Source organism: Mytilus trossulus, chromosome 6 (assembly GCF_036588685.1).
Source record: "Mytilus trossulus isolate FHL-02 chromosome 6, PNRI_Mtr1.1.1.hap1, whole genome shotgun sequence".
NCBI lineage: Eukaryota > Metazoa > Mollusca > Bivalvia > Mytilida > Mytilidae > Mytilus > Mytilus trossulus.
The window spans coordinates 12,894,153-12,907,395 of NC_086378.1; the positions used below are offsets into that span (position 1 = coordinate 12,894,153).

General features: G+C 31.5%; 1 protein-coding gene across 4 annotated transcripts in view; it reads right to left on the minus strand.

Moving 5' to 3' along the window:
- The window catches only part of LOC134720818 (CCR4-NOT transcription complex subunit 1-like), a 52,258-nt gene that overhangs the window by 35,832 nt on the left and 3,183 nt on the right, over positions 1 to 13,243 (minus strand). For 2 of the 4 annotated variants that reach the window (XM_063583347.1, XM_063583348.1), the window contains exons 3-15: positions 12,858 to 12,956; positions 10,750 to 10,930; positions 10,306 to 10,449; positions 9,635 to 9,744; positions 8,621 to 8,676; positions 4,644 to 4,761; positions 4,284 to 4,403; positions 2,933 to 3,100; positions 2,441 to 2,568; positions 1,682 to 1,814; positions 1,237 to 1,344; positions 411 to 530; positions 26 to 148 (exon numbers count right to left, since the gene is read on the minus strand). In XM_063583347.1, coding sequence (XP_063439417.1) covers positions 26 to 148; positions 411 to 530; positions 1,237 to 1,344; positions 1,682 to 1,814; positions 2,441 to 2,568; positions 2,933 to 3,100; positions 4,284 to 4,403; positions 4,644 to 4,761; positions 8,621 to 8,676; positions 9,635 to 9,744; positions 10,306 to 10,449; positions 10,750 to 10,930; positions 12,858 to 12,956 — 1,608 coding nt within the window. Of the gene's footprint in view, positions 1 to 25; positions 149 to 410; positions 531 to 1,236; positions 1,345 to 1,681; positions 1,815 to 2,440; positions 2,569 to 2,932; positions 3,101 to 4,283; positions 4,404 to 4,643; positions 4,762 to 8,620; positions 8,677 to 9,604; positions 9,745 to 10,305; positions 10,450 to 10,749; positions 10,931 to 12,857; positions 12,957 to 13,243 lie in introns of all 4 variants that reach the window. The other 2 variants (XM_063583346.1, XM_063583344.1) reach the window with 1 other exon arrangement.

The following is a 13,243-nucleotide window of genomic DNA, read 5'->3' on the forward strand; positions in this document are numbered from 1 at the left end:
ACCACTTAAAAATCTATATACTCACTCCATGTTCTCTGATCTTATCTGATAACCACTTGTCTAACTTGAGGTACTCCCTACGGGAGGCAAGACAAGCTAGGTCTATCACAAAGGCAAATGGTGTGGCATTTAACAACATTGACAATGCCTGAAAACAAAAATATTGCAATAAACCATTTAGCATCCTTAAATAACGTAAAGGAATAAAGTTTCTACCCAATAGTATCTTAAATTTTGTTTCTTAAATATATCAAATTATCAATCTACAAAAAAAGAAATCTCTTTTTATTCAAATCATTCAGAGATAAAATCTTGAAATTAAAATTTTCTTAAAATAATTTTAGTATTTCTTCCTATTGGAAAAATCCAAACTGTGAATGTGAAATAATTCGGTCCAGTGTAGTTACTACCTTTAAGTCTTGAGCACAATCCAGGATTCTAGATAATCTGTTCTGGTCATGTTGCTCTCCCCTCATGTACCATTCAGCCATAGAGTGCATAATCAGGGTACGTATTGTATTGGAATGACCCTGCAGAAAAAAACAAAGCCAGTCCTTAACTATTCCATCACAATAATGATGTCATCATAGATAAGAAAAAGTCATTAAAACAAAAGTTCATATTTTTTGTAATTGAATACAATCAGTTATTGTAAATTCAGAAATTTTGGCAATGTTTTTATTATCATTGCAAAAATTTTAACAGGACAGGTTTCACAAACTTAGAACTCCCATTTTGGATTTTGATAGTATGAATTGTATAAAGCATTTTCTAAAATAATTGATCTTGTATTTTTGTGAATATTTTTCAACAATTACAATAATAAAAGCACTGGATCTCTTGGTCTGTGTGTTTAAAATTTTACTTAGGAATTAAATGTCTCTTTTAAAAGTTGACAATTAAAATACCTAAATTAAAGAGCAACTTATATTTTCAACAGTTATTCCTTAAAAGATGTAAGCACAGCATGCAATTAACCAGATTTTCAGTTAATTAGATTTTGTAATTGTACTAAAGCTAATGAAATTTGATAAATAAAGCTTAAATATAGAATATATGTGTCATTCTGACCAATACATAACATTCAGCATATAAAATATGACAAATAGCTTTTTTCATTTTTTCCTCAATAAAACAATTGAAACTTCAAATGAAGAAATTCATGTAGCTTGCATATGCTTGTGATCTCTCTCTAAATATAAATAATTAACTGTTAATAAAACATTAATAGATTACCTGACAATGCCATGCATAATGCAGTACAACAGCTGAATTTGGATGATTTCCAAGGAATATTGGCATCAAAGTAGAGATTAGTTCTTGTTTCAACGTGTTCCATGTAGGCTGCAAGAAAATATGTTTTTTTTTTATAATGTCCATAAAGAATGAATGCTTCAATTCAAGTAACGTAATCAACCTAAATGAGTGAAGATATGTACATACTATTATGTGGTGTTTAATGACCTTGACTACTTATGATACATATTTGAATTCTATGATATGAAGAAACATTTACGTTATCATCACGTAATTTAACACACTCAGATACAGCCATTTGTGTTGAAAAGATAAAATTAATGAGACAAGGTCATGTTGAGGTAACTTGTTCTACCAGTGGAACAAGCAAATCATAAAAATCTTGCAGAAAAATAACCAAAAAATATCTGATTGTAAAACTTACTGTGATTTGTAGTAATGCCAATACCAGCATGTCTGGACAGTTTTGTATTGGGAACTTGAACAACTCTGATATTTGTTGGTAATGTCCTGCTTCAGATAACCTCAGTAATGTCTCAACCATATCCAATGATCTCCTAAAAAATAGTGTTTATGTTACTCATAGGAAATGCAATAAAATTGAGAAAGGAAATGGGGAATGTGTCAAAGAGACAACAACCCGACCATAGAGCAGACAACAGCAGAAGGTCTTAAAAGGACTACAGCAATTGTTTGTCAAAAAATTTGCAACTGTATTTCCTGCATATTTAAAAATAAACTAATCCAACTTGTAATCAGGTTTTATTAGTGTTCTTTAAGTAAGAAAGTGAAAGAATCTTGAATCTTGAACTTATATCATCCATCCAAGAAAATCTTAAGCAAGACATTGTCAGCTGCACTTATAAAATATTCCATCACATTGTAAGCAGTGCAGATAAAGAATTTCTCAATAAATTTTAACCATGCACAGAAAAACAACCATATGGCTTGATTTATCCCCAAATTTAATGAAAGAAGCCTAAAAATGTAACTTCAATGTATATGTGAATCCAATACCTCTCTTGGTAAACTTACAGGGTTGTAAAAGCTTCCAATGCGAACATTTTCAGAATAATGTGTGAAAGTTCTTCAAACAAAATGTACTTCAAGGATTTGACAACCAATAAAAGTACAAAAGAAGCATTCAACTCTTAAATTAGTAATATGTCTAATTTTAGCCTACCATGTTGTTATGTCTCTATTGTCATCATCTGGTGCTGCCTTAAGTATGTCTGTTACAACTGTGTGACAAGGGTAATCAGCAAAACAGAACACATCTGGGTTACGTAACGCCTGTACAATCAATGACAACTGAAAAAAAACACTCATTTAAAATAAGCAAAAATTGTTGAGCTATAGTAGAAGTGCTTTTTTTAATTCTCACTTATTTCGCCAAATGATGGAAATATGTGGTCAAGGAATTTGCCTTGTTTAGGATTCAGGTATCATCAATTCTATTACTTACTTCTCAAAGTTATCTCCACACTCAAACCAGATGTACTCTTTTAGATTGGAAGTAAAATGTATTAAAATATAATTTTAGAAACAATTTCAGTATTAAAGACAGGTCTTATAGAAGAGTGCTTTAAGGTTTGGATATAAATCTTTGAAACTTAACTTACTAGCAACTTTTCTCTAAACAACATATTCATGAAACATTGATTGATCAACAAACCTGTCCCTCTGTATTTTTCCAGGGTCTGTATATGTAATCAATGGGGAACACTTCCTGTAGTCCTTTAATCAGTCCCTGTACAAGTAACCTTAGTCCTTTTTTGTTGAGGACCATGAAGTTAGGGTGATCAAGTTCTATAACAACATCTCTCCAGTTAAAGTGAGGAGCCTGAAATCATAACCCAAAGAATTCTATCATTAAAAAAAAAATTAAATAAACTATCAAAGCTCAGTAATCATATTGTTTTACAGCTAATTTCCTAATGCTTGTAATGCAAAACTTTGGTTGGCTTGCTTGGTTTGTTTGTATAATTGCTTATACAAGCTTTGTTAATAAGATTGACATCTTTAAATAATATATATAGGCAAAGTTTAACTTGTATATATAATATTTGAATTTAATTGGGTGTTATCTTATGATTGTACAATAATAAAAACAAAGTAAGCAAGCTAACTAAAGTCTTGCTCTACATGCTTTAGGAAATTAGCTGTAAAGCAAACACATAATCATCTCTTTATGGGTAAATGTTAAAATAATCAAACATTTACTTATTTTCAACTTGTAACAATGTGTAATATGTGATATTAAAACATGTATACACTATATGTTTCCTAAATTCCTACTGACCCCCCTAAAAATCTGCAGGGGGGTCAGTGATTAACCATAGAACAAATTTATTGTGCAGCACATACAACTTTTCATGCCAGGTTTTGTATAAAAATATACTATGAAATATAATAACATTCAAAGATTCACCAATAATAGTTATTTGAAAAAAATATTTACACATAAAAAATTAAAATTTTGTATTCCTAATTGAAATGTCTGATTATCAAAAGTTTTCCGCACACAAACAAATGAAAAAATAACATATTACATCTTGGCAATGAACTTCTGAGTTAAACAGCAATTTCAATATATGACTTAACTAGGACTTCTTCTCAAAATATCATGAGGGACACACAAATAAAGTAGCTTACCACTAAGACCACCACTCATTCTAATGGTAAAAATATTAGAAGTGAGACACAAAAAATAGTACACAGGTTGTCTTCAGTTGTTTTTTACTCTATGGTCAGGTTGTTGTCTCTAAGACACATTCCCAATTTCAATACTCTTATCCCTTAATCCATCACCCATTCTAATGGTCAATAATTCGCCGTTTCAGAATCTAATGCATCCTGGGTAATATTTTCAAAAGCATACACCAAAGAGTTTTGATTGGTTTAAAACGTTATAAACAATGGAAAATAAACCAATGACGAAACATTATTTTCACTTTGGGGTACCAACAATGAAATTACCCATGATGCTTTAGATTCTAGAACGGCCAATTAAAATAATAACTCACCTGTCTGTTGTTCCATGAGGTACATACCAATTCTTGTACCACTCCAATGAAGACATCAACATTCCATGTATTTACCCCAGGCTTCTCTGTTTTATCTGACATATCCCAGTCAGAAGCCACCTGTAGAGAAAAATAAAAACAATCATTTATAAATTTCAAGCATCAGAAGCCATTTTCCTCATTTTTCTTCATCAGAACCTAAAACCCAAACATATGTAAGTCATGTATTTTTAAGAATCGAAATAGTTGAAGATTATAATTCATCCATCTTTTTGTAAATTTGAAACTATGTACTTAAAACAGATTAAGTTTAAAATCCCAAATGCAATGTTCACCTAATTGGTATTAAGAAATAACTACCTGGTCCACATTTAGCCCTGTTGGTGTTCTTGCCATCATTCCAAGTACCTTGGCAACTGATGCAGGTGTTATTTCCCTTACTCCAAACTGCATTAGCATTTGTCTGCATTCTTCAGGACTGAATTGAAAAGCACAATGTATTTTAAAATGTATATAAGTGTATAACTTTGGATGGTTTGAAGCTGAAGTAAATTTTTCATCATGTTGAAGTGTGATGGTGCCATTGGTGGTTTCCCTAAAGTCCAATGGTAACATTTAATTTATTGTCAAAGGTTTTCTTGTTCAAATGTTTATGTAGAAGTCAATTTGTTTTTTAGAAGCAGCTTTTCTAATTTCTTAAGAAAATAGCAAAGACAATGCAGCAAAATGTATAAGAATGATCTCTAAGTTGAATTTAGTAATCAACTGTTACAAAGTACCTACAGTACGCCCAAGGAGTTTGTAATCCCAAACTCCATACTCCGATATTTTTGCTGGTGTAACACCAGGAAACTCCGACATCCCTCCCAAAATTCTCGGAGAAATTTGGGAGTATTCCCTCCGACTTCCGCGTAAATCCGCTACCTTTTGTTTATTGTATTAGCGACATCTCTCCCAGTCTGGTGTGACGCGGTGTGACACCAGGTAATTAATTGCCCTAATCCGTCTGATCTATGCCGGCACGCGACAGTCAAGGTATGTGAGATTTCTAATGTAATTAAACAATTGTATTTCCTGTCTATTGATTATCAGGTTATATCTGATTGCTTGAAACAAATGAAAGATTAAAATAAAAAGCAAAACGTTGTTGTTAATTCTTTCAATTACACTGTACATTTTAATCAAGTTTTTAAACAACTATATTTGATTTTGTCTTCCGTTTTTTTATCAGTAAATAAATATTTAATTTACTTAAAGAGATATAATTGTGCAACAATAAACGGAGACTAACGCTGAATAAAAGAGGGCAGTTTAAAGAAAAATTACACGTCTCAAAGTTTTTTATACTACACGTAAAAAATAAAATATTATTCACTATATGTTATGCTAATAATTCTACGCCATTTCCATTTTAGATTACAAAATAAAAGTTTTAACAGTCAGAGCTCAGACATAAACAAGTCTGAATCTGCTTTTGACTCATAGAGGTCTAAATTTGTAAGTTTTAGGATTTGTCTCCCTTTAATGTAAGACAAAATACGACTTGAATAAGTCCAATATTGTTAAACAAGAAATAATTGACCAGAATCAAAAAGTTGCAAATATCGACTCCTACAGGTCGATAAGTGATCAAAATTGGTTAACTTCAAGACCCACGCATATTTATAAGGAGGTCATGCATCTAAATCAAATAATGACAACATTGAAAGCCAATGCTTTGTCTTCTAAAGAAAAATATGAATGAGAGTCTAAAAAATCGGAGATAATGTTAATTAACCTTACAATGCAACCACCTGGAATCACACTTAATGAGGTAAAACATCTGTATTTAGTAAGGATGTTCAATCAGATAATTAAATATAGATAGCTCAAGTCCTTGTGAACTCTCATACAGGTTTTTGCTGTCATAGGTGGTGTAGTTTGGCCACAAAATAACATTAAGTTTTTTCACCAACATAAATAGACCTAAACAAGTCTGTCATTTTCTGACTTAGATAAGTCTAAAATTGAAACTACATTTTTATAATAAATACATGTTTCGACTTATTTAAGTCAAAAACAAAAATAGACTTGTTTATGTCTGAGCTCTGACTGTTTAAAATCCAAAACGTTGTTGTTAATGCTTTCAATTGCAATAAAGTTTTATAAAAAAAAATCTATACTTGATTATGACCTCGTTTTTTATTTATCGGTAATTGATATAACTTACGAAAAGAGACATACTTGCGTGAAAATAAACGGAAACTAACGCTGAAGGTATAAAATGTGAGCAGTGAGTTAAAAGAAAATTACGTGTCTTAAAACTTGTATATGCAAGTAAAAAAGAAAATACTATTCACCATTCGTTATGCTTAATAAGTCTACGGCATTTTCTCTTCACGATTAGCATTACTTTTATTTAGGATATATAATACATTTCGGCTACAACAGGAATACTTCTATAGCTGCATCAACTCGTCGTTGCATAATATTCATTTACGCACAATGAATGTAAACTTTTGTGTTGTATTTAGAACAGTGATCTTTAAATATTTTTAAAACAATTAATTGCCGTGGGAAGACGACACGCATCTCAGTGATCAACAGTGCGTGGTTGAACTTGAACTTGACTTCGCTCACAATATTGAATGCTAAAAATAGTGACATCAATTTTGTCCACGAGATTTTTATTTAGCGGGAAATAGTATCATGTAACAGTAAACTCAGGTGACCTTTCTGGATAACCGTGGGAAAATTCATTGAAGGTTTAAACTTGCTTTGTAATGATGGACATTTGTGTGCGTTAAGATTGAGGCTCTAGAAGGTCCTTTTACAATTGATTAACCGGATTCTAAATTTTATTCCTTTTCTGAATAAACGAACATCAGCCATTTATTTATACGTTTCTCAGTCAACAGAGGACATAAACCTGGACATTATTTATACTTCCATAGTCAACACTATACATTAATGGTACATGAAAACAGGATGCATGTCGTTCAGTTCCTGATGGGCGTTGGTAGAGATCCTCTGTGAAAATGTGTCGATCGTAAAAATCCGATCCACATTTTTTTTTACATATTTCTTTCTTGTACGATATAATTTCATTTTAGTATTCTATAGTATAAATTGTTGAAATACTTCTTTTTATATTTCGCCGAGGACTTTTAACGAGCAGTAAAATACGGATTGCGACAATCCAATTTTATTTTAAATAATAAAAGATCAATAACAGATCATAACAGATAAAAGAACACATGATTTTATTTCTTCATATAATTAAATAAGGTTGTGATTATTGTGTTGTGTCTGGGCGGGGAATTATCTCAGTATTTATGAATATAGGACTGCCACATTGCATACAAAACTATTTGTCACTTTACAGTTTCTTTTTTAAATTCAAATATTTCAAGTCGGTAATCTACCGAGGAAGTGAAACATAATATTTTACATTTCAAAATAAATTGAAAGTAACAGAGTTCACTTGTTGGTCCGATAAATTAACTCTAGGGTTTGATTTAGATTGGACAAATTACCGTAAAACATCATTTTGTTTTAAGCCAGTTGATATTAATTGTATAATATTGAACTATTAATGAACCGGATATTGCTCACTGAGTGGGTCATAAAAGGTTCTAATTGTGGTAAAATCATCTTTGTTGAAACTTTGTTGAAAAAACAAAAATTATGAACTGATCGGACTATAATGAAAATACTAAATTTTTAAAGTGTTTTATTCGTATTTTTTTACGTTTTTACGTTTTATTTCATATGACAATGACATGGGCATATACATACAAGAATAATTATCTTATTTTAAATAAAAATGTCACACTTTTATCTGACAATGAATGGACATTTAAATAACGTATTTTAAAGCACACAGGTGCATTCAAGATCGATTTAATGTACAAAGGTAATAAATCTGGCTAATCCGATTATGTTGTCACGCGTCATTAATTTTCAGTTCATCCGATGGGCAATAAACCAATTAACAGCCACGCGGTGTTGGGAGAGAATCTTTGGAGGAAATTGGGAGTAGAATCCGTGATTCGCGGTGTCACACCGCTACACTCGGAAATCGGTGATAAAAGTTCGCGATTACAAACTCTCTGGGCGTACTGTACATAACAAGCATTCTGGGAGTATTGCATGGCATAAAATAGTCCCCTCCTAGGGAAAGACTCATTATACTAGAACAAAAGTCTTACTTGTTCTATGACTTGCCAAGGTGTAAACAAAAAGAAATAACTTTCATTTGAGAGGGCATAAAAATCTATTAACTGTACCATGTAGTTTAAACTGTCAAACATTTGAATGTAAGAACATGTATTTATCAATGTTATTGTTAATATTACCTTTGAGTACAACTGTATCCTCTTTCTAAGATCATGTAATCCAAGGAGGAATCAAACTGAAGTAGAACAATAGTAATCAGAAAAGTATTCTATACAATTTATCACATACAGTAAAACCTGACTAAACTGAACCCTTTCAGGACATGAGATGTTGTTCGGTTTTGGGAGGTATTCGGTTTCATCAGGTTCACAATGCATAAAATGTGATATGATTGGTCTTCAGAACAAGTTTAGATTAGACATTTTTCTGGTTTATTCAGGGTTCGGTTTAATCAGGTTTCACTGTACTTGCAATTCATTATCATTAATACATCGGGTATTATATAGTGGATTTTTTTGTGATGCAACAAAATATAAATAGCATGAAGGCCTATGAGTTAATTTTGGAAAACCAGGAAATCAAGTACAGCATTTATTTCCATTGGTTCCAATTATCATGGATGAAGAAAACATTGCATGTTGAGGAATATAAGATTTTTTGATTTTCCCCCAAATCTTCATACAAGCCTATATGTAATTTATCATTCATTAAATGTTCAATTTTGTGGTTTGACTGTAACCCCCTAAATCCAGAAAAATTGGTATCCAAGGAATAATAATGAATCCACAGTATCCACCAAAATTATTAGAGATGTTTCATTAAATCAAACATGGGACCCACTGACCCAGAGAAGGCACTTCAAAATCTTTATATTGGCTGGTTTTCAACTGTTTTTTCATACAGTAAATTTCTTAAAACAGCATTTATAGGGGACCATGGTCCTCATTTTCAAAATATCTTCTATGGGTACCATGCTTAGAATTCTTTTATAATTTTTAAAAATAACAATCTCAGGTGGGACCAATTTCAGTTTCACTATGTTTGATAATGCGATAGTTTTTTTTTAATTTCAAGAAAAAGCCTAGAACAAGTGAAAATGTAATTTGAAAAGAATAAGAGAAAGCAATTGAATCTGGTGTAACAATGTTTCTAACTTTACATACCACTGAGTTTGGCATGTTAGATTTACATACCACTGATTTAGGCATATTTGATATGTCTGTCAATTTATCAACAGCTAAATCTTCAGATTCTGGATACAATAAAGGTCCCAAAATAACTGGAACTCTTTCGTGTGGGAAATCTGTACAATATAAAAATAGCTTTTGTTGATGTGATCATTTAAATTTATGTGCTAAAATGAAGAGTTATCAAAGTGATGTCAAACAAATTCATACTTGAGCCGTGTTTTGTGGTAATAAGCATTGTGTATAAAGTTTCATAATTTTTTATTGAGGCAAACTAAAGTTAGAGAATAGAAACCTATCTCAGAACGTTCAGACATAGATACAGGCAAGGATAAAACTTAATGCTAACTTCTCTATAGCGGGGGGAATACAAAACTTTTTCCCATAAGCCTTGTAGCAAGGGAACCAGGTATAATGGAATAAGAATGGTTCAAGTGAACTAGAGTTGAGTAAACGCTATATCCTTTGTGTACTCATGGAGGTAATTTAAAAATTTCTGGAACTTGGCAACTATCGATTTAACAACACTTAACACTAATAATTGATGATGAATCTAACAATTTAGAAACTTGAGTTTTACAATTGATAAATTATCTGCTTGTATTCTCTAGTTTACAAATCTATAGGTTAATGAAATGCTCCTTCTAAATGTTTATAATTTTAAAACTGCTTTCTACCTTTCCTTAATGTTGACAAAAAGACTTCCTTTTGATCGTTTCCGATCCCAAAGTTATCCTTGTTACGAATGAGGTGAACCACGAGTAGATGTAAAACTTCTATGGCAACGTCCTGTAGTCCACCTTCTTGTCTTAAACTTGATTCTACAAAAAGAAAATCATTTTGTATATTAAAAATCATGATAATAGCACTATTTTTAAACAGCTTCTTTAATTTTATAGTCAAGCAGGTGAATGACAATGTATTAAATTCATATTACAACTGATTTACAAATTAAGGCAAATCCTGGGGATTTATATTAAATAATTTTAGGAAAATCATATTTTTTTTCATTTTAAATAAACATTTTCCAATTTTGAACTTTCAATGCTAAGTGACTTCATGGCATTACAGATTTATCTCCCACAATAAATCTTTATTATTGGGTATAGCTAGCTACTAACCTGGATCGACATAGGATCTTATAAGGTCAGGAAGCTTCTGTCTGACAAACTGGCTTGCGTATTGACGAGTCTCGCTGTTTGAAGAATGGAGAAGTGCAATGCCAAATGTTACTTCTTGAACACGATTTAATTTTATAACTTTGCTGATCTGTGGCAGCAAATGAGGGGAGGGTTTCAAATTCTGTAAAAGAAAAGTACTGGTTTCTGAGCTACAGGGTACATATAACAACTTCTAAAAATATATCTAAAAGTAACTAAATAGTTTTAAACATTAAACCATTGTTGAACAGTAGTGAACAATAGTGTGCATCGACTCACAATAAAGGCAATAAATTTGAAAACCTAACATACTAGTCACAAATCTGATTTTTCTGATTATCCCTGAAATATTTTTCAGTTCACCTTTTAAGATTTCTAACTCAGGTAACTGTTGTTTATTACAACTGTTTTGCTTGATGGTTCTTAGGGATCTCCATGGATGAAAATTGAACGATGGAGGAACTTTCACCATTACAAACCATGTCTACGCTGTACAGTGTAGCGTGATCGGAAGTATTATATCCCTCCATATAAGGAATGGTGAACATGCTAATTTATTGCTTATTTAAATTATATTTATTTGAATTTTCATTATAGAATTAGAAGTATCAATATTTTCATTTATTGCCGTTTTTTACCATTCAAATGCCAAGTCTGCATCGTCCCCCCTTAGTCGAGAATGACCAAAAGCTGTCATGAAGGTCCCCATGTAGATTTCTTGTATTTTTGATAATTGTTATGGGGTTAAAAATCATATGATGTGGAGCTTATTTTTCATGGACGCTGTCAAATTCATTACCGGTATGGCTGATTTGCAGCAACAACAAAACGATTCGTACAGGTTATGTTAAAGGTTAAAGAGATTTGTAAAGCAAACGTTGAGAAATTAAAAGGTTTTAAATGACTTTATCTGGCAAATTGATGCTGGGCAACATGCATCTTTTGAGTCTGAATAAAATTGGAAACGCTAATGTATCAATTTGATTGTAATAAACGAAATAAATTCGGAATTACGATACGATATTTCTTTACAGGAAATATTTAAGTTTTTACTTTCAAACTTTTAATGTAATTCTTTATTATCGTTACAGCAGTCATGGCAGTACTTGATTTATTTGCGATGAAATAATATTTACTGGTTTGCATCTTTTTTTGTACTTCTTAAAAAGGGGGATGCTGATTGCGTTAGTCAAAATAAAGCACGTGTTCCACTTGTTAAACTGTTTTCTTTGTAACTGGATTATCAATTTACTTATTTAATCTTAATTATCATAATCATTTGCTGAAACTTAGTTGATTAAGTCGACAAATGGATCGTCTATCCTCAATTAGTATTCTCCTGTCTGGTTTGTTGATCTACCTGTACAAGCTCAGGTACAAGTGATAAGCGAACTTAATCCAGATATCCCTCAGGCGTTAGAACTGTATTGGATTATAACATAACAGCCTAAGGGTTATGTAATTACATGCATTTGATTATAATTGATAAAAAAAATGGTGTCGGGCTAGAAAAAAGGATGAAGTTTTGAACGATGGCCGAAGACAATTTAACGATGGCGCGAGTCATTCAACAATGACGCAAGACATTTGACGATGGCGGTGCGCCATCGTTAAACAGGCCATGGAGATCCCTGGGTTCTATTTTTTTCTGCTTCCAAAAGTGTCTCAATGTCTGTATTTAGTTAAAGATGAAACTGGCAATTTTGACAAGAATTTATGTGTCTTGCTAGAGATTTCTCCATTCAAATCTGTAGTGAAATTTCAAGTATTCAAAACAGAAAGTAGGTTTTAGATAGATTAGATTACAAATATTATCATTCTATTCAGTATGCATGGTATAAAAAAAGAGTGACAGAAATATTTTGTTTGTTAGACTAAGAACGAGTGATACTAATGCCATATAGTCCTAACACCAAGTGAGGTCGGCATACTAATTAGTATCATCTATGTGATAACTCATTTTGTGTCCCTATCACTTGTACTCTAACACGTATGTATTGTGTCTGAGTGATCAAATAAAGTTGACTAAAGTTGACCTATTTTGATTAGCATATTCTAGAAGTACTAACCTTTTGATGATGTAATGGATTGTCAACAGAATAACACAAAATGGATACAAAATTGGGTTTACTCAGCAATGAACAACACTCTTGAATCAAAAACTGAGTCTGAAAAATAAAAAAGTGAAAACTAGTAAATAAAATTTTAATTTCAACTATAAATAACTTTAGATCTAAATTGCCATGATTGCACTAAATGATTACTAAATTGATCATGTAGGTTATTAAAGTATTAACATGCATTATATGCTGCATCTTATTTTAAGCAAACAAATTGTTGAAATGCTTCTAATTCATATCATACTCCACCCTCCCCTACCCTTAAGTGAACCTTAGATTTTTTTGTAAGTTTTAAGTATTCAATCTTTTTTTAACAGTTTCAAACACTGTTCTAT